At 37.3% G+C, this 19,167-nt stretch overlaps 1 protein-coding gene across 1 annotated transcript in view; it reads right to left on the bottom strand.

Moving 5' to 3' along the window:
* The window catches only part of PI4KA (phosphatidylinositol 4-kinase, catalytic, alpha), a 59,854-nt gene extending 42,163 nt beyond the window's left edge, over positions 1–17,691 (bottom strand). The window contains exons 1-17 of the mRNA XM_010295371.1: positions 17,581–17,691; positions 16,247–16,340; positions 15,544–15,632; positions 14,984–15,056; positions 14,394–14,653; positions 13,638–13,704; positions 11,494–11,642; positions 10,831–10,896; positions 10,304–10,400; positions 9,729–9,920; positions 8,875–8,975; positions 7,982–8,111; positions 6,757–6,889; positions 5,862–5,957; positions 4,936–5,119; positions 4,060–4,163; positions 2,926–3,094 (exon numbers count right to left, since the gene is read on the bottom strand). Coding sequence (XP_010293673.1) covers positions 2,926–3,094; positions 4,060–4,163; positions 4,936–5,119; positions 5,862–5,957; positions 6,757–6,889; positions 7,982–8,111; positions 8,875–8,975; positions 9,729–9,920; positions 10,304–10,400; positions 10,831–10,896; positions 11,494–11,642; positions 13,638–13,704; positions 14,394–14,653; positions 14,984–15,056; positions 15,544–15,632; positions 16,247–16,340; positions 17,581–17,679 — 2,103 coding nt within the window. The 5' untranslated portion in view covers positions 17,680–17,691. The remainder of the gene's footprint in view (positions 1–2,925; positions 3,095–4,059; positions 4,164–4,935; positions 5,120–5,861; positions 5,958–6,756; positions 6,890–7,981; positions 8,112–8,874; positions 8,976–9,728; positions 9,921–10,303; positions 10,401–10,830; positions 10,897–11,493; positions 11,643–13,637; positions 13,705–14,393; positions 14,654–14,983; positions 15,057–15,543; positions 15,633–16,246; positions 16,341–17,580) is intronic.
* Positions 17,692–19,167: the final 1,476 nt, after the last annotated feature.

Below are 19,167 nucleotides of genomic sequence, written 5' to 3'. Positions count from 1 at the left end.
CATCCCATACTGTTCCACATTGGATTTGGGAGGGACAGAACTCTCCTGCTTCCTCCTTACAAGACACAGACCAGGTACAGAGACCACTGGTCCCACAGGGAGAAGGCAGGCATGCTAACAGCATAGAGCTTTGCAAGAAGTAGAATAAACCAAAAGGAAGCAATTAAAAAAAAAAAGAAAGAAGAAAGAAGAAGAAAACAAGAGAGAGAAACAAAGTCTTCAGATGAAACAACAACGATACAACCCAACTAAAACACATTTTAGTTATCTTTCCTGTAGTGTCCCAGATAAAGCAAACCAAAAGATGTACCCTTAAATATTTTTGAAGGGAATAAAAGAACGGCACTCAAGTCACTCTAAGGGGTAGGAACAACTGGAAAAAGTAATTGTATTTTTTTTGGCTAGCATCAGGACAGTCCACTGCACATGACAAACTGCTGCAGAGCCAGAGCAGAGATGCAAGCTAACTGAGAGAGCCAGAACCCAGCACATGACACCAACAGACAGAATGGTAGAAATCCCACTTTTCTACTAGCATTTTTGTTACAACGCCTTTTTATGATAATACATGGCACTGAGGATAAAGAAGATGCAATGACTTCCATCCCTGGTCATACTCAGGAGACATTCGTGTTAACTACCAGCAATAGTAAAAATATTTTTCTTTCCCTCACAGATGCCACTTTCGCATGACTGAAAAATATGGTTTAAAACAGAACAAATAAGCCACTGAAGCATTTCAATGGTTAGCGAGCAAATTTAAGTCCGTCAAATGCACGCTGAGAAGCAGAGGACATAGGCAAACTATCAAAGAAAAAAACTGCTTTTGTTTGGGAGTACAGCATGTGCAGTGTTTTACCTACTTATCTCTTCTTGAGAATGAAGTAACCCTGTCTTCAGAACACCTTTCGTAACTTTTACTCTACATTGAGTAAAGACTGTTGTAGTGAAAACTGCCATCAGTATCTTCATAATAAAGAAACACTGCCTCCTAGCTCAAAACCATGTTAAATCAATCACGTATGTTTCCATTTGCAGGCGGCTTTAATTCAGTGCAGCAGTTTGTCTCCCATAGTGATTCCAAAACTGAAGCAGTGGAAAAATATCCCTGAAAAGATGAGTGGAACCTAATTTAGAAGTGTGATTTTAAAGCAATGCTCACAATCTGTTTTTCACCGTTTCAGCTCACTTATCTGTGGTTAAAAGATTCTATGAAATCTATGGAGCGAAATTTTCCACCCCAGACTTCATGAAAAGCAGATTCTAGATATGTCCTAGTTCCCTTTTAAGAGAAGAGTTGGTGTCCCTGATTAAGTGCAGTTATCTACAAAGCAAACATTCACTTCAGAGGGATTTACCAAGAGAGTCACCCATCCTATAAAAGGATGAAGAAAGAACTTAGTACTATTAAAATGTAGCATGCACAGGACAGGGAAAGAAGAGGTTAAAAGGAAAAAAAAAAAAAAAAAGTTGTTCCTCTTAGTACTAGGAAAACATGCCTATTTCAAAAGGAATTGTTACCTATCTGCCCTAAAAAGCAGGGAACAGCTTTCAAACCACATATCCAAGAAAACCTTAACTTTCCAGTGTGAACACATTTGAATTATTAAAACATACAAGTGTAATTTTTGTATATAGAATCACTATCAAACACTAAGTTTTTACAAGTTATCCTAAGGAAGTGCATGAATGCCAAGAGGTTACAGTATTTGAACACTAGGGAGGAACATAGCCAGAGGAAGGTTCCGATTTTTGATGAGTACGAAGCAACCACATTCTGCTTTTCAAACGATAATATATATCTCAACAGCAGAAGTGAAGGTTAACAGCTTGTGTATGAGCATATTTTAGAGCAAAGATGAGGGGAACGTACTGTGGGAAAGGCTGAGATATTTGTTTGCCTCTTCAATAGAATAGGCACATCATGTACTCTGAATCCTTTATTGAAATGGGAAGAAAAGGTAGTACCAAGTGAGGTGTAAAAGTCTTCACATAAGAAAAAAAGCAGAGAATTCTGGGTGAATAAAGTAACTGCATATTAACTGCTCCTGCAGAAATTTAGCTAGCATTTAAAGACATTCCTCTTCCAGACCTTCTCATAGACTTGTAAAGGTCAGTATGTACTAAATTTCACAAGTCACAACTGAAAATTGCACTTAAAAGGAACTCTATTTTATATCAAAAACACCCAAATTTACTCTTCTGCAAAGTATTCCTACTGCACAAATTAATCCAAGAGGCAAGTCTCCTCTTTCTTAGAAAAGCTTTTTTAATAAACTTTCTCTCCAAATAAAGCACCCCTAAAAATCAGCAGGTATTTTTTTATTACATCTATAATTTTCACTTCACTGCACTGTTTCCATTATAAGCTTAGACAGCTAAGCCTGCATCAACTTGGATCTTGGAAAAAATCAAGACGCACCCACTCATAACAGCAATTCAGGATTAATCGTGATGACATAGGCTGACTACTTCAAGCTGGAGGTTGGAATACATGACCTCCTGAGGTCCCCTCCAACCTGAGTTTTCCTATGATCCTGTGACACTACTGAAATTAGAAGTAGAATTCTGTCACATCTAAAGACACTTTAAGAATTAGTAAGAAGAGTTCAGTAGTCAACATTCCATATTCCTCCTTGTAGCTCTGCCTCTAACAGCTCAACACTCCAGTTTACTGAGCCTCACACAAAACCAGGCTCAGCTGAACAACAGGTATGCCACTGCTTTATCTCAGACACTAGACACAGATTCATTAGGTGTTTGAAAGGCATTACACATCTGCACTCATATTCCATGATCAGAACACATTCTTAGGTTTCAGGAAGCATGATTTTTTTCTGTGTGTGTTAGGGTGTGTTTCATTCAGAAAACATACAGACTACGTTTAGTAGTGCCATCCACATAAATGCACAGTGAATATCTGACCTTCAGTGCCGGTCCTTTTTCACTTGCTCTCTCACTAGCTCTCTTTCCTTCTAGCCCAAGCTGAACAAACAGTTCCAGCAAGTTCATCAGTAGTTCATCCACAAGGTGTTCTCCTTGAATGTTAGCAGCGATGTTAGCAAGGGCATTGATGACTGCTAAGGAACAGTGTCTGAAAAGAAAGAAGAGTTAACTTCAGTACTTTCTTCATAAGGCTGGTAAGTAACTCTTACAATAAGGCTGCTGACAATTTTTCACTCAGAGAGGTTTTGGGGGAGGGGGTTGGTTTTTATTTTTATGAATAGTGGCACATTACTGGTAATGCAATCAATATTTAAGTGGAAAAAAAACACTTGTAAGCTTTGCCTCTGAAAGATGTTTCATTTATGATGCTGTCAGGGCCAAAAGGAAATTACTTTCCTGTAGCAGATATGACTACAGAAAAAAAGCAGCAAACGGCTGTGTTTCTGAATCAGGAAAGCTCTTGAGCAGAAGAATCAGAACTAATATCAATTCTTGTTAAAGCTGAGATTGCATTGAGTCAGAAAGTATGTTAAACATATTGACAGGAATAATCCTCTCAGTTACTCACATATTACATTAAAAGATATCCAGCCTACATCAACTATCAACAAAGTCAGTGACAGTCTTTAATTAGAACAGGGATTAAAATGCATACTTACATACTAAGAATGAAATGTTAATGGTTTGCATTTAATCCCTAACAAGTACTGGGACCACATTTAAAAAAACCCCACAAAACAAAACACAAAACACACCCCCCAGTAGAACTAGGCTAAGAGATTGATTATTGTAGTTACAGGTAATGTAAGTCATCAATGTCAATTATTATTTACAAATATTAGCTCCTTACAGAGAGGGGAAAAAAAAAATCAGTATTACTGTACTGAAAGACATTTTTAGGAATCTCTACTAATTATCTAAAATCTCTTTCTAATTATGAAGTGCAACTATTTTTAAACTAATACATTACTTTTTAACATCAAGTTAAAAAAAACAGTACTATTTATATCCTCATTCTAAAACTTATACTGGGAAAAAGTGAAAACCTCTGACACAGCATAAAGGATATCTGATATAGTATTCATACATCTAGGGGACACAGCTAAGTGTTACCTGTATCCATGATCCTTATAATCTTTTGTGGCAGAGTAAACAACTGAGCTTGCTTTAACACTGATTTGCTGAAACAGATTCCACACCTCCTGGTAAATATATTGCTGTAAAAAAAACCCAAAAACCAAATCACTAAGTAGAGCTTATTGAATACAATCTCTCAAAAGCACAACCCTGTAAAATACACCAAGTATTACAAAGTTCTTCGGAGAGGTATCTAGTCATAGCCTGAGCAACAGTTTCAGCTTCCACAAAGCACACAGTGGAAGTGCTTTCATTAGTGTTTTTAATTGCTCAAATTATACAAAACTTATTAAGTCCTTTAACTCCGCCTTCCTGATGGAAAACTTTTTTTCAGGCTTCTGAGTCCTGGCAATTAATTGCCTCCTCAGAGGCACAAATTACATTTGGAAAAGGTAACTCAATTAATACTTGTATGACTGAAGAAGGCAATCTATACTTTTAAATGTATGGACGTACAAGACTTGGAAAGTTAATTACTGATATGAAAAAAGATAATGTACATCTATTCAGCACATAGGCCAAGTTTATAAACTTCTTAATAACTTTTGAAAACACTGAGTTTGGTGGGTTTTTTAGTTTGTATTTTTTTAAAAAAACTTCTATTATTTTCTATGGGGACTAAACTTCTTTACAGGGATGTAATGTAGGTAAGACGTAATGCATCTTACACATTATTAATTAGCTTTTGCTTTCTCATGCCACAGAGACATGAGGATTGTACAGCACATACCTGTGATGAAGAAAAGAAAAACCTTAAAAAACTTCTGCAAATGCAGTTTCTAAAATACCTTTATTTTTAGCTAAAGGAAAGGGACCATGAACTGGCACTTTCTTGGCCTTTTCTTTCCTTACATTTCCAGTGATGACCAAGCAGCCCAGCTGATCAATGATGAGTACATCAAGATGAGAAGGTGGCTGGCAGAACTTCTGCTGTAAGATCTGTAGGATGGGTTCCATCATTTTTGGGGTGTCCCTCAGTGCCACTGCAATGTGCCCTAGAGCACGAATTGTGTGGTCAGGAATCAAATGAGCTTCCCTGTTACAAAAACAAATAAAAAAACCCAAAAACCATCCAGGTAACTGTTCAGCAGTTATCAAGACTTTCAAGCATGGTTACATTTCATGTAAGAAAGAGTTCATATACTAAATTTAAACATCACTAACAGCTTTAATATTGCCACTCTATATACCCATCTACTCCCAATATTAACATTAGAAATATACTTGTACAAGTCAGTTTTCAAAATAAAAACAAAAAAACCCCCCACAAACGCACTATCCAAGAAACCCACACTAATCCATGAACAAACTGTTCTAGAAGCAACAGTGAAAAGAGGTAAAAGTGATCTGCAAAACATTAAGATATGACAGTCAGAACAGCTATGATAGGACCTCCCCTTAGAGGTTTCTTGGTTGATGAGTCTCTTAAAAATGAAGCAAGTCAAATACCACAAGTGACAAGCTGTGTCAAGCCATAGAAGATAGCTGAAGCCTGAAGGATACAGCAGGGAGAGTATCACTCAATTTAGGACCCAAAATTGGCTAATACTCACCAAAGATTTGCTGATTCAATCAGATAAAAATGAATCCATACCTCTCAGTATGAAAAGAAGGGCTCAGTCTTCAAAGATTTGCATGGAAAGATCTTGACCCCGCATACCAGCTCACTAATCTCAGAGACACCTAATTCTAAACTAATGCTGCCCATACATATATCATAGAATAAGCTTCAGGTTCATTAAGTGAAGGAGAAATTGGCTTGATGACTAACAACTTACTTATCACTTTCTTGAGAGATGTACAGACGGTTAGATAAACTGGCAAGAAAGGCCTCAACAATCACGGAATCTATAGTCAAGCCAGCTTTCAAGCACCTGGAATAAAATGAACAGAAAACTTGCTAGAACAGTCAGAAGGAAAAAATAAAATGCGTTAAACATTTCACTTTTTAGTACTGTAAATGCACACCAGGAATAAGGGAAAAAAGTTCATACTAAAGTATAAGAACTGATTGCCTAAGAACGCTGCAGAAGTATTTTAAAAAATGAGTGGAGTTTCTACTGCTTCTTTCTCCAGCAATAATTAAGATGGAGATATGCAATAAGGTAAATTCAGAATCACAGAATCACAGAATCACTAGGTTGGAAAGGACCTTCAAGATCATCAAGTCCAACCATTAATCCAGCACCACCATGTTCCCTAAACCATTTCATGAAGCACCACATCCACACTTCCAGAGATGGTGACTCCACCACCTCCCTGGGCAGCCTGTTCCAATGCTGCTTTAGAAACTTCAGAAACTTGTCTCTAGTCACCAACTATTTGTCTTCCCTCCAGCTCTCTGTAGCTGTCTAGAAGGACACTGCCCACATCTGAGTGCATAACAATCCCTCTGTTACAGGAGGCTTACTCAACATGGTAATCAAAGCAGAAAACAAAAACCCTGCTATCAAAATGGTGACTAGCATGAATAACATATGTGGGAAGCAAAAGAATGAGACTGGGTTATTATTTTATAATTAGGACATAAACAGAACCAAGAGATGTCTGAAGAAAAATGCAGTCATGATCAAAAAGCCTTAACAACAGCGAACAGCACCTTCTGAACAGCCACACTACTTTTCCGCTAGGAAAATAGAAAGCGTGTTCCAACATGGTGCCAGTCTCTCTCACCTGCAGATGTTGTCTATGGCAATGTCACGCAGCTGCTCGTACATGGATGGTTGACTTTTCTTGCCAGGCATTACATTTAGAGTGGACTCTGAATGCTCGTTGGTTACACTAATCTTGATGTCATTACCACCTACTAAGAACAGAGAGTATGGAAATCAACACCATTAGAAATAGCTTTTTTCCCCAAGATTAGAGCACACAGGCAGAAGCAGCATCTGGCAAGTAAGTGCAAAACAGCTACTTCACAGCTCAGAGAGTTGAGCTGAAGGACTGTGGAAGCGCATGTGTTGCCACTAGCTACGCACGATACTGCTGCATTTAACTATTCTTAAATAATTATTCCTAAATTTAGTCACCTTTGGTTCTCATTTTACCTGTTCTGCTTTGGCACTTCTTACAATACTGCTTTTGCATTAGCAAGTGATTTAAATTGATCATTTTCTTTCTGGAAATCGTAACTTGATATCACAATTTAAAAACAATAACAAAAAACCTGCCAAATGCCATGAGATAGTCATGGGGCTAGAGCACAGGACCTGTAGGGAGAGGCTGAGGGACATGGCCTTGTTCAGCCTGGAGACGAGGCGGCTTTGAACAGACCTAACGGCTGCCTTCCAAAGCATAAAGCAGGTTACCGAGAAGACAGAAGCAGGCATTGTGGGAGAACAAGATGCAACAGCCATAACTCAAAACAAGGGAGGTTCCAATTGGATATGTGATTTTTTTTTTTTCCCCCACTATAAGGATAATTATGCATTGGTTCAGGTTGTAGAACCTCTGTTCCTGGAGGTTTCTGAAGGCCCATGTGGACAAAGCCCTAAGCAAACTGCTCTGAATTCAGTGCAGGAGGTTGACACACATAACACAACCTTCAATACCGCAGTATCACACTACAGTTGTTAGTGATCTCACTCAGGACAAAAGTGCTTAACAGAAGGCTATCTCAGTTTCAGCAGAATAGGTACAGCAATACTGCTGCTAGGATAAAATGTAGTTCTACTTACACTGCTTGCCCTTACATACACTTCTACCAGAATTTTATTTGCTCCTCCTCACACACACACACACAAAAAAAAAAAAAAAAAAAAAAAAAAAAATCACCAATGCATCTCCATTTCCCCCTACAGCTACATCACCACAAAATATCCAAAAGCATCAAAAAACCCATACAAGTTGGAAAACAATCATGAGCATATCCTTTGGAACACGGCTTTTTTTCCTTTACCTGAGTGATACTGGCTATGATACTTGTAAAGTTTCACAAGCACTGGGGAGGGTATCACAAGAAAGTCTCTCAAGGATGGATTGACAGAATGAACCACAACAGGGAACCTCTCACACAAACGACCTAGACCCTGAAAAAGAAAAAAAGAAAGGAACATAGCTTATATATAACAGCACAATTCTTATTTCAACCGTGAGCTTGCAACTTCAGCTCAATACAAAAAAATCCCAAACCAAAACAAACCATACAGAGTTCTGAGAGACTCAACTTTTAGCAGAAGATTCAGACATTTCAAGCCTCTAATTCCTTCCCTTAGACTTTCATAACCTCTAATTCTAGGCTATCCTAGAGTGCATCATGCCAGTCAAGTATTGTTGCTCTCTTCCTGGGTGATTTCACAGGAGTTGCATGAAATGAACTGCACTCTCTAAAAACAAAGTTACTGGACAAGTTCCAACATTTAAAGAATCCAGATAATTTACTATGTGGTGGAAAACACCACATTTGTAAAACTATGAATAAGTGCCCAATAAGATGACATAAAAATTAGAATAACCAAGCCTTATTTTTAAAACTCAGCGATCTGCCAGTCCCAGTATTTTAACTGTTTATGTATTGGACTAAAAAGCTAAATATTTCAGAAATTAAACACTGCTTAAAAAAAAAACAACTCATGACTATTATTATTCACAAAGCAGTTGAGCTAAGAAAATTTTGAAAGCACTACTCTACTGCAGCTCTAGTTTCCAAAGCAGCCCTCTCAAATCCAAACATGGAAGGCATTGATGGAAAGTAATACAAATAGCAGATAAAAAATGTTCTTCTAGCAACCTGTAAAACTCCCCGAACTCTCACTCACTGATATAGTAATGTCAAACACTATATAGACAGACCTGCAAACAGCAAATTAGCAGTGGCAAGTGAGCAATGATGACTTTGCTTGAGGTTTTTGACTGCAGCTTCTCTGATAACTTGATGCACAGGTTTTCTGCACCTTAAACGAAAAATCCAACAACAACAACAAAAATTTATCAGATTTGTTACTAGGTCACACAACCCAGTGTTTACTGGAATTTCTAAAATAACACAGAAAATTTATCAGCTTCACTCTCCTCACACTACAATTTCTCAAAGAGATTTAGTGCTGCTTCTGCAAAAAGTTCTGGAAACTTAGTATCAGCATCAAATAGTTCTGTCAAACACTAGGATTGAAAGAATGACAGTACTTAAAGTTGATTTTGAGCACACGTCACATTTGACAGAACTTAAGTATTGCAAGGTCCAAAGGGAAAAATCCTTCACATATTCAGAGGATGCGTAAGAATGATACAACAAGAAAGAAAATTGAGAAAAAGTGAGAAACAGCTTCTCAATCCTGTTAGCAATGAAGAAAATAAAATTTTCTTTACAGGAATGACTGAGAAACATTTAAGACACTAAGAGCAATAATTAAAAACATAAAATAAACTACAAAACAAGCAGCTACATGTAATGCAGCCATTATATCATCTCTTGCAGATAAGCCAATAGGATGTTTCTGTTTCCATTTGTATGAAGAGATGTCTACCTAGCCAACTAATTTGACAACTTTTTGATGCACGTTTTACTCCTGTATTCTAATAGCAAAGAGTATTCCACTGAAATTTATTTTATATTTCTCTGAGCATCATCTACTCTCAGGGAACTCACAAGTATTTCTACAAATTAAAAAAGACAGACACTCCGGAGACCGAAGAGCATTTTTTACCTTGCTCATCTTTCACAGCCCACACCATGAGATCCACACAGGCAGCATTAGCCTGACAACGCAGTTTTAAAGGACTCAGTTCGTTGTGCAGTCGATCCACATCATGAAGGATTTTCTGAAGTTCTGACTGACTGCTGTTGAACTGCTCTAGCACAAAGTCATGGATTTCCTTCACAAATGAGTTGGGAAGGTCTAAAGAAATAAAAGGAAATCACATTATACTAGAAGGACGGGAATCAGTATATCAGAATGACAGCATATATAAAAATTAATTGTTACGTTATAGATGAAATTATTTAATAAAGTTTGTCCTGCCTAAAAGATAAATTTCATAGCAAAGTCCACCAGTGAGCAGAAAACTGAATGCCATCTCTTAATACTTTAGCTCAAATTATTTTGTTTCCTGTTCCATAGCACTTTTCTTATATGGAAACATTTCAAAGTACAAATTTTATAAAACACATAGACTTCCCAGGAAATGCAAATCCCAATGTTCAAGCACTCAATACAATGCAGATAAGACTTTGGATCCTAAACATAATGAAGTATAAGTTAAAAAAATACAAATACTATACCTTTCATATAGTATAATGTGTCTCTCAGCATTTTAAACTGAGCAAGATAAAGAGGGTCACTGAATGTTTTATAGTAGAGGTCTGTATTAGCACCCATCTGAAAGAGAAAAGAAGCAACCTGCTAGATTCAAAATTAAGTATTTTCCATCATATGGATAAATAAATCTTCCTATTCTAGTCACATAATTGTTTTCCTCCACAATGTAAGCAAGCATTTAAAACGGGTACCAGAAGTAAGCTCACAGCTTTCCCCCCTTACTTTTATCAAAAGGAAAAGTACAGCCATTCAGAGCATTAAATAAGATTCAAAGACTCTTTCAATTTGAAAAGCAAATATATATTCTCTAACAGTGTCAAACAAAAAAAAAAAAGACAAAGAGGATGCAAGCCTCTCATTTCATACCTTACATAGGTAAAAGACTAATTTTCCAATTATTAATTGGTAAGATGAATTAACATCATTCAATACTCATAATATTATCTATTATTCATCAAAAATAAAGTACTCAAGTCGTTAGAAAACATACCTCTGCAACTTCAGCTACAACTGCATCTAAGGTCTTTAGCAGAGAATCCCCAACAATCTGTTTTACCTATGGAGGAAGGAAAATAAAAAAAATGAAAAAGGAGGCTTTCTGTTGATAAGTTTAGATATGAAGACAAGACAATTTTGCCTGTGCACAGAAAACACAAGCCACTTGACTGCAAAGTCTCAAATGAAATTAAGGCCACAAGAATTTCTGGCTGCAACAAGAATAAATATATTTTAGCCTCTGTGTGCTGTTCCAAAATATCTGGCACTGGAAGCAGACAGGGCCAGTAGTTTCTGTCACTTGCCTAAACCCTTCTAGAAACGGGGTCTCATTCTCACAGCAAAACCAATCTCCTATTTGGCAACTAGCAATACGTAAGTTACCTCAGATCAAGTGGTCTGCAAGACTCAAACAGGAAGAAGCTGACATAAACTTACTTGATTTTCTAAATTCTTCATGGTTTATAAGAGAGCTTTTTAGGAATGCTATTGAGGCATGATGTTAAATGTCATAAAAATAACATTACACAAAACTTGAGAGACAAACACCGTCTTTTTATTTGCAAGTCTAAAAGCTTAAACTTAAACTGCATCTATTTCTAGCACGAGTATCTAGAATGCAGTCTAACTGCAGCCTTCATAAGAACCCATCACATACCATGTTCAACAGCTGACGGAGCATTTCCAGTGGGATGTTAAACTCTTTATTGTTAATGCCATTGAAGAGAGGAGAAACTGAAAAGCTGGAGCTGATTGTAGAGAAGTAATAATCAGGATCCAGTGCACTCCCATCAGGAAGATATGAACCTGATCAGAAAAAATAATAGAAATAAAAGTTTGGGGAGAGAGAGGATATATAAACTTTGTTTAATGGTAACGTTTAGTCCCTACTAAAGAGTTATTTCCAACACAGGCACAGTCTTTAATTTTAATGCACTATCAAGAGGCACATTTCAGCTATCTACTGGTAAATCAAGACAGAAAACTACAATGAAAAAATACATTTGTTCATTAGACATTTACAATCACAGTGGAAGAATTCAATGACTTGTGTCTGTGACCAGTGTCAGAGACACTGCTGACAAGAAGTCTTCCCATACTACCGATGTACATTTACCTGAAAACATCTGTAAATGCCATTTTGTTCAAAAGCAGAGAGGTGCAAATAACAGGTTAAGTCAAAACTACCTCGCAAGGTTTTCCCCTCTATTAGATCAAATGAACACATCGTAGCTTTCATCTTAGAAGAGGCACCAATTCACTACTGCAACTTGAAGGCAGAGAAATCAAATTTTTTTTCAGATTCAAGTACTCTATTAAGCAAACAACTTGCTAGGCATACCGCTTTTGGCACTGTTTCCACTTTAGAATTACATCTCTGCCTTTTTGAAGTACTCAACTGCCTGTGCTAAAGTAATGTTCTTGTGATTAATAGGCTTTCAAGCAAAACTATTGACAACAATGAAAAAAAACATTTTCAGTCCTTTTTTCTAAACTGTCAGCCTTGGCCAGGATAAAAACGAGGTCATTACTCACCTTGTTCAGAAAGTAACACTATCACAAACTATATTACCAGAGATAATACAAGGGCTGCCTGTATCTGAAATACCTGGTAAAAGTTAGTGTTGAAAATAAAACCCTGACTAGAATAATCACGACTCTGCTAGAGACACAATTAAAATTATTCAGGAATTTTTACAAAGTTAGCCACTATCCACCTATAGTTTTAATTGAGATTATTTTTGTTCTACTGCTATAGCCTCTAACCTGCAGCCGCTTATTTTTTTAAAAAATTCAAAACATGAAGACCATAAAATTGCAGAAGTATAGGTTGGTCCAGCAGGGTAGACAGAAGACAAACAGGTCTCTTCCTACTTGGCAATTTAAGAATGATACCTGAATTACCCTGCAATCCCACGATAAGATTGACGAAGACAGATGCCTCTACAAATAGTAACATGAAGGAAAAAGAAAAGTAATGTGGAAAAAGTTAATTTAAGCCAGGGCTCGAGAGAAGAGAATGGCCCAGAAACAGAGAACGCTCAAACCGTTAAAAACCTCAAAGGGCCAGACAAAAGCCAGAGACACCAGAACACCTCAGGTGCAGAATAGTCCTCCACTTGACTCATGAAATACAGTTTATTTTTAAGCCCTGCTCTGACGTAGAACTCACAGCTAGAGCTCTACCAAAACTCAGGAGATAAGAGTTTGTATATTAATTTATGAAAATTTTTCAGGTTTCTGCCTTTTATGATACAGTAATTAATACACATTAGTGAGCACTCAACTTCAGTGTCTCCTTTATTACTTGTCGCTTCAGCAAACTACTAGGTCTTACACAATGACCCATATCACGTTTAATTCAAATGGAGCAGTTGTTTCAGATTTATACAATGCACCACAGAAGTCTCAAAATTCCAGACTCTAGTCCAACAATTTAATTGTCTAGTGAAGCACAATATTAACATTTGTTTCTCCAAGTTACTCTGCCTAATCTCCTGAAGTATTTTTGGCCTAGTTGAATTAAGGTCTTCAGTACTAGGCACAACCCAGCAGTAAGGAAATCATGTCTCTCTCAGAAGCCTGACAGCAACAACTGAGCCTGGAAACTACTGGTGTTAATAACAACTTCCTACTCTCTTTATATTCCAAAATTTTTCAGAATCCTAGCAGGCATGAGAGAATTACTGTAAGAATTCTAGAGGTCAGAGAAAAGGGTCAAAAGGATTTTGGTTTTCAATTTGCTATAAATAGCAACAAAATCCCCAAATCACACACTGTTCCTTTGCAAAAATAATTTACCTTCAAAGTAATGAATTGCAGATCCTCCAGGAGAGCTGGGAGGGGGAATTCCACGTTCAGGACTAACCTGAAACATCACATAAAAGCCGTAATTTAAAAACTATTTATAAAACATTGAAAAATCTTCCAGAGAATGGTTCATACACTTTATAATGAAAAACAGCTTCAAGCAAAACAGGAACTACATATTGCTGGGCCTAACAGCTCAATTCCAACCAAAAATGGGAAGTTAAAAAAACTAGTTCAGTGATTTTGACTAAAGGGAAGAGATCAGAATCGTGACTCCTGGACTGTATGAAACTATGCTAATAACAATCTGTGGTTTCAAAACTGGCATCTGAATCCATTCTTCCCCTAAAACAACGAACATCCACAGCTCCTGGAGAAATCAGCAACAGCTCATGTATCCTCAGCACTTCTGAAAACTTTAGCCATTAACTGCCAGCTTCCCAAAATCACAGATATACATTACAATGCTTTTTCATGAGAATAACACAAGGAATAGGATATGCCAATTGTTACATGTGAAGACTTATTAGTACAGTTGTTAGTTTAACTGTCACTGATTGTTCTGCAGCTCTGAAACTACAAAATTATTTTGAAACTCAGTTGTGGAATCAAAATAAAGATCTCTGTATCTGGTCAAACAATGAGTTAAGAGACTGTCTGCATATCCGGGCTTAATGCTGTCCTAACTCCACCAAGATCACAAAATCATCTACACACTGACTCCAGCACAAAGCAAGTTGTACAAACCTGTGAGATGCTAGATACACTGCTAGCCTTTCTCTTTAGTGTTCCTTCTTGGCAAACAGTGAGTAGAGAACTGGGAAGAATTGATCTGAAATCATTAAAGGATCGTCGGCGAATTCCTTCAAGCTCTTCTGGAACTCTCAGGGAATGTGGGGGAATTTTTGGAAAAAGCTTTGAAAGGAGAGCCTCCTCTGAATTGCTATAGCGACCAAAGGCTCGAGAAATTCCTATCAGGCAGGGCACTGCATACTTGCATAAATATTCTGAAAAAAGAAAAACACACATAACAGTATACTAACAGTAACTTAGAACTTCCTCTTCACTGTTTTGCTACCGCTTCACTAAACTGTTTCAGCCTAATGTGCTTTACAAAGACTTATTTGCACAAGCAGAAGAAAAACCATGAAGGTATCTCAAATTAATACACTTTTCCTGCTTCTGTATTTACCAATCAGCAACAAACAGAATAAGTATGTGCTAAGGGAGTCAAAAGAAAAGGCTGCTCACTTTTCAGGAGTGATGCTGATAATTAGAAAACAGAAGAGAAGTTCAGAAGACAGGAGTTACAAATATAGTAACAATTTTAATAGTACCTTTATCATGCATTTGCGGGGTCTGGCACATTCCCAACAGGAACTGCATTACTTGTAGAATTGCATCCAAAATCTGAAGTAATCAAGACAGACACACAAAGCCTTTTGGTAAAGAGATATCATTATCTTATACTAGATCACAACAAACGAAACTTGCAAATATTAATGTAAGCACCTCTGTAAACAAGATTTTCTTAATGCTGTGTGACTAAAAAAGTATATTGCGCTCACTCAGCTTACAGAGCTTCTTTTGTAAAGTCTGCAGTTAGCTGACTCAAATTGCAGCAGTCCTAATCTCAGTATCAAAACTTGAATTCTAAAACTCTGGGCTCAGCAACTGACATCCTTTGACACCCAGAAGTAACAGGAGACTTATGAACATTTTCTAGATACTTGATTGTAATTAACACAAGGAAAATAATGCAACAATACACGTCAAAGCAATCAACCCCTTTGCAAGAAAGGAAGCAGCTGTGGTGTACTCTTACCTAGACATTTGTCAGTATTGCAGCATTGGAAAATTGGGTACTACATCAGCACAAACTTAAAATAAACCCTACCTGCTCTCTGAGAGATGCATCCCTGTAAGCAACATCTGATAACAACGTTACCAAGCAGAAGCTGAAGTTTTCTGCCACTGGAAGCAAGCCTGCAAGGGAATGGACAGAAAATAAGCCACTTAATCACTGTTAGAGAGAAACAACATAGAAAGAGCAAATAATAATAAAGCAGGAAGACATAAATGATTCCCATGTCATACAGTTCCGAGGCAGAAAAAGATAGTATTAGATACAAAAAAGAATAATTTTAATAATTAACAACTTTTCCAGGCTTTCAAGTAATTGAAAAATAAAATTAAATTATATGCTATTATAAAAGAGTATTCTTATATTAATGTCAAGAGATATTAAGGGGAGCAAGAAATGGAAGTGGTTTAAATAGAAACTAAGCATCAAAGCTAAAAGCAGAGCACACAAATCTCGGGTTCGACCCTCCTGCTCTAACTGCTACACAATCTTCTCCAATTTAGTAACAAAATATATTGAGCATAGAATTATTTCGAAAGTGCAATTTCTCATAAAGCAGTCAAGCAAGAAAGCTGGGAGCTATTCAACTTGCTCTTTGCTTCTAAAGAAAACCAATATTAAAGGCTGTTAATTCAGGAGCTAAAAACCTAGCAGGACCTATCACCTCCCCTTGTACTATTTATTTCTATTTCCTGGCTGACATTCCATGAGAAAGATCAAAAAATCCAGACATCACCTCTGCCTTTCCGTGCATTGCTTTCTTCTATCCACTGGACTTTGGGAAGACCCTTCAGAAGTCGGAGGAGGTAAGGAACCACATTATCTTTGTGCTAAAGAGGAAAATACTCTATTTTAAAATGGAGAACAAAAGCTGAATCATATAATCGCAAGTTATTTTAGAGATATGGAAAGACTACATTAACCACTCACAGAACATTCTTCTAATGGTTACTCCACACGCTTCTTGAATGTTGCAAAATTAATTTCAACACAGGCAAATGAAAGCAAACCCATTCAGTGCTATAAATCCAATCCTTTCATTCTAGGCAACAGTTCATTCTCCATAAAAGTTGGAGAAAAAAGTTCTAGAACAGTAACTAACAACCAAACAATTTATTAGTTTGCAGCAAAGCCACAAAATAATTTTAAGGCAGGTAGAAATTCAGAGTGCCAGTCCCAATTCAGCACATGTGATCCATCCCATGGCCTTATGCAAGTCACTTAGAACATGTGTGTAACTCTTCAGCTTCCTAATTTGCAAATCAAAGGATAGCACTTTCCTTCCTCACAGAGCTGGATTAACTAACTGCTGCCTTTGAAAACATCATAAAAATGCTACAAAACATGAATAGAGCTGCCCTATTTAAACTTCATACTACAAAAAACGCAAAAAGGACAATGTTAATAACATGCATGCAAGCTATATCATAGTAAATAGTTACTAAATAGGAGAAAATTCAGGCCTGATGCAAACGCTAGCAACATTAAACAACTTAAAGTGAAGTCTAATGACTTTGGACCTAGGACTCAGTACATCCTTCCTTTCCTCTGCAGGAAACAACACCACGCCCAGAGTTCGAAGGGAAGAGAACCAGCTTGTCATAAACAGGCCGACAGACACAAAAGGGATGTTCCTATACAATGCAGCCTATGTTCACTGTTTGTCTTTTTACCCTGGCTAGTGCCAGGCATGAACAGGTCTGTTACAAACCCGACATCCCTGAGTATATTGGAACATACCTGTCATTCAGAAGCATATGGGGCAGAACACACAATGACACAAGGTTTGAGCAAACCCTCCTGAACAGCCTTTCCTGTCTCTCCTTAAGCTATGATGACCAAAAAACACAACAGCAGTTTGGCTGTGGCAGTGCCATCACTACTGTAAATCACACTCGTCAGTACTGTCCTTGTTTCCTTGTGCTCTCCTGCCTGCATGCATCTTATCTCTGATCTTTTTATTTATTCTTATGAAGAGTAAATACCAGCTTTTCATTAATTAGACAACTAAACTTGAATTAATCCAAAATATTTCAAGCTAAGTAGAGTTAGCCTATGAGGGAAAAATACCTGAAGGTCAGATTCAATCAGAAAGATTCCTAAAGCAATAACAGCATCTCTGCGACGTTCATCCAACTGGAAAATCCCATGGAAATCCACTGGACACATACAGAGCAGTTTTTGTACCTGAAAAACAGTGGAGGGAAAGAACAGTGGAACAAGACCGAAAGTGTCAAAACAATCCAAGGGAACAACACTACACGGCTTAAAACCGTCTTTCAAAAATCCACCAGCTGACCTCAGGAAAGCAATGCAAATAGCTCCCTGCTTCTCTTTTACGGAGCAGAGCTCGCCGTCATGCCCACACCCGAGAACACGCCAAGCAACAGGGCTGGGTAGCGCTAATGCAACTGCAAACATTTTCACAGCAGAGAGACGAGCTGACAGGATGTGGTTTTCAAGACTTATTCAGATCTCCTGTGCTTGAAGTGGACAGTAGTCTTTCCACCTTCTGGAAGACAGATGGCCACATTACCCTCCTTTAGTCATCAATCTTAATGAGAACATCTAAGGGCTAGGAAAGAGTGATGAATGACAAACTAGAAAAACACAGAAAAATCTCAAGTAGATGACAAACCACAACATGGGTCAATTTAAAAGTTTTCTTCAACATTTGATCAAGCTCTTTGTTTTCACATCTCAAGAGAATTTATGAAACTTTTCAGACCATTGCATTTACAGAGCTCATTCCTGCATCCCTGATACAACAAAGCCTTCCTTCCACTAATTCACTGGGCATTTTGGATGTGCAAGAAATATGCAGCTGGTACATATATCATATTTACTCGATTCCTGTAAACAAAAACAGGGTGGATGGAGCTTTGGTTACAGCTGCACCAATGCCTTTTCCACAGACAGCACTGAACAGTAAACTGTTACCTAGCCAAGTATGACTTTTGCTCAGATCCTTTTAACATAACAGATTACATTTCCAGAACTATTCTTTTCTCACTACTTAACCTATTACTTCACTCTAGCAAACATACTTCTAAAGAATACATCAAATCTCCCAAATACTTTATTTTCCTATGGAACTGTTAAGAAAGAAAAAATGCAACAAGCATACTGTTTTTTTTAAAATCTCCTTGATATTAATAAGCATTACCTAAAAAGGACTGTCGTAATAAAAACTTATAATTGAATGTCAAGTTACTTCCTATGTAGACAACTCTTTAAACACCCCGCCTTGAAATTTCTAAACCAAGAAACTATTTCCTTAGAGGATTAGAAGAATTTACTGGATGCTTAGTGGAATTTAAGATTCTGGTCCTTAAACTGCCAGACCCCATAATTACAAGACCTGTAACACAACACAAACAATCCTCTTGCTCAACATAAAATACAGCAGAGGAAATACGAACTTTGGAAAACAACTTTTGATGCATGTGTACCACATCAGATTAATATTTGCAATAATGTTAGTGAATAACTGTAGCTAGATATGAACCGTTAATATCATTTAACTCCTACTGTAGCCTCTCAAGCTAAAAAAAAAAAAAAATCCCTGGATATCCGTGAACCAACAGCAAGGCTTGAAAAAACTATTCACAGTTGGCTGTTATACCAATGGTAGATTTCCAGAACAAGAACTAAGAA

Source organism: Phaethon lepturus, unplaced genomic scaffold, assembly GCF_000687285.1.
Source record: "Phaethon lepturus isolate BGI_N335 unplaced genomic scaffold, ASM68728v1 scaffold27259, whole genome shotgun sequence".
NCBI lineage: Eukaryota > Metazoa > Chordata > Aves > Phaethontiformes > Phaethontidae > Phaethon > Phaethon lepturus.
The sequence above is the reverse complement of the archived record's forward strand: the minus strand, read 5'-3'. Positions and strand labels throughout refer to the sequence as shown.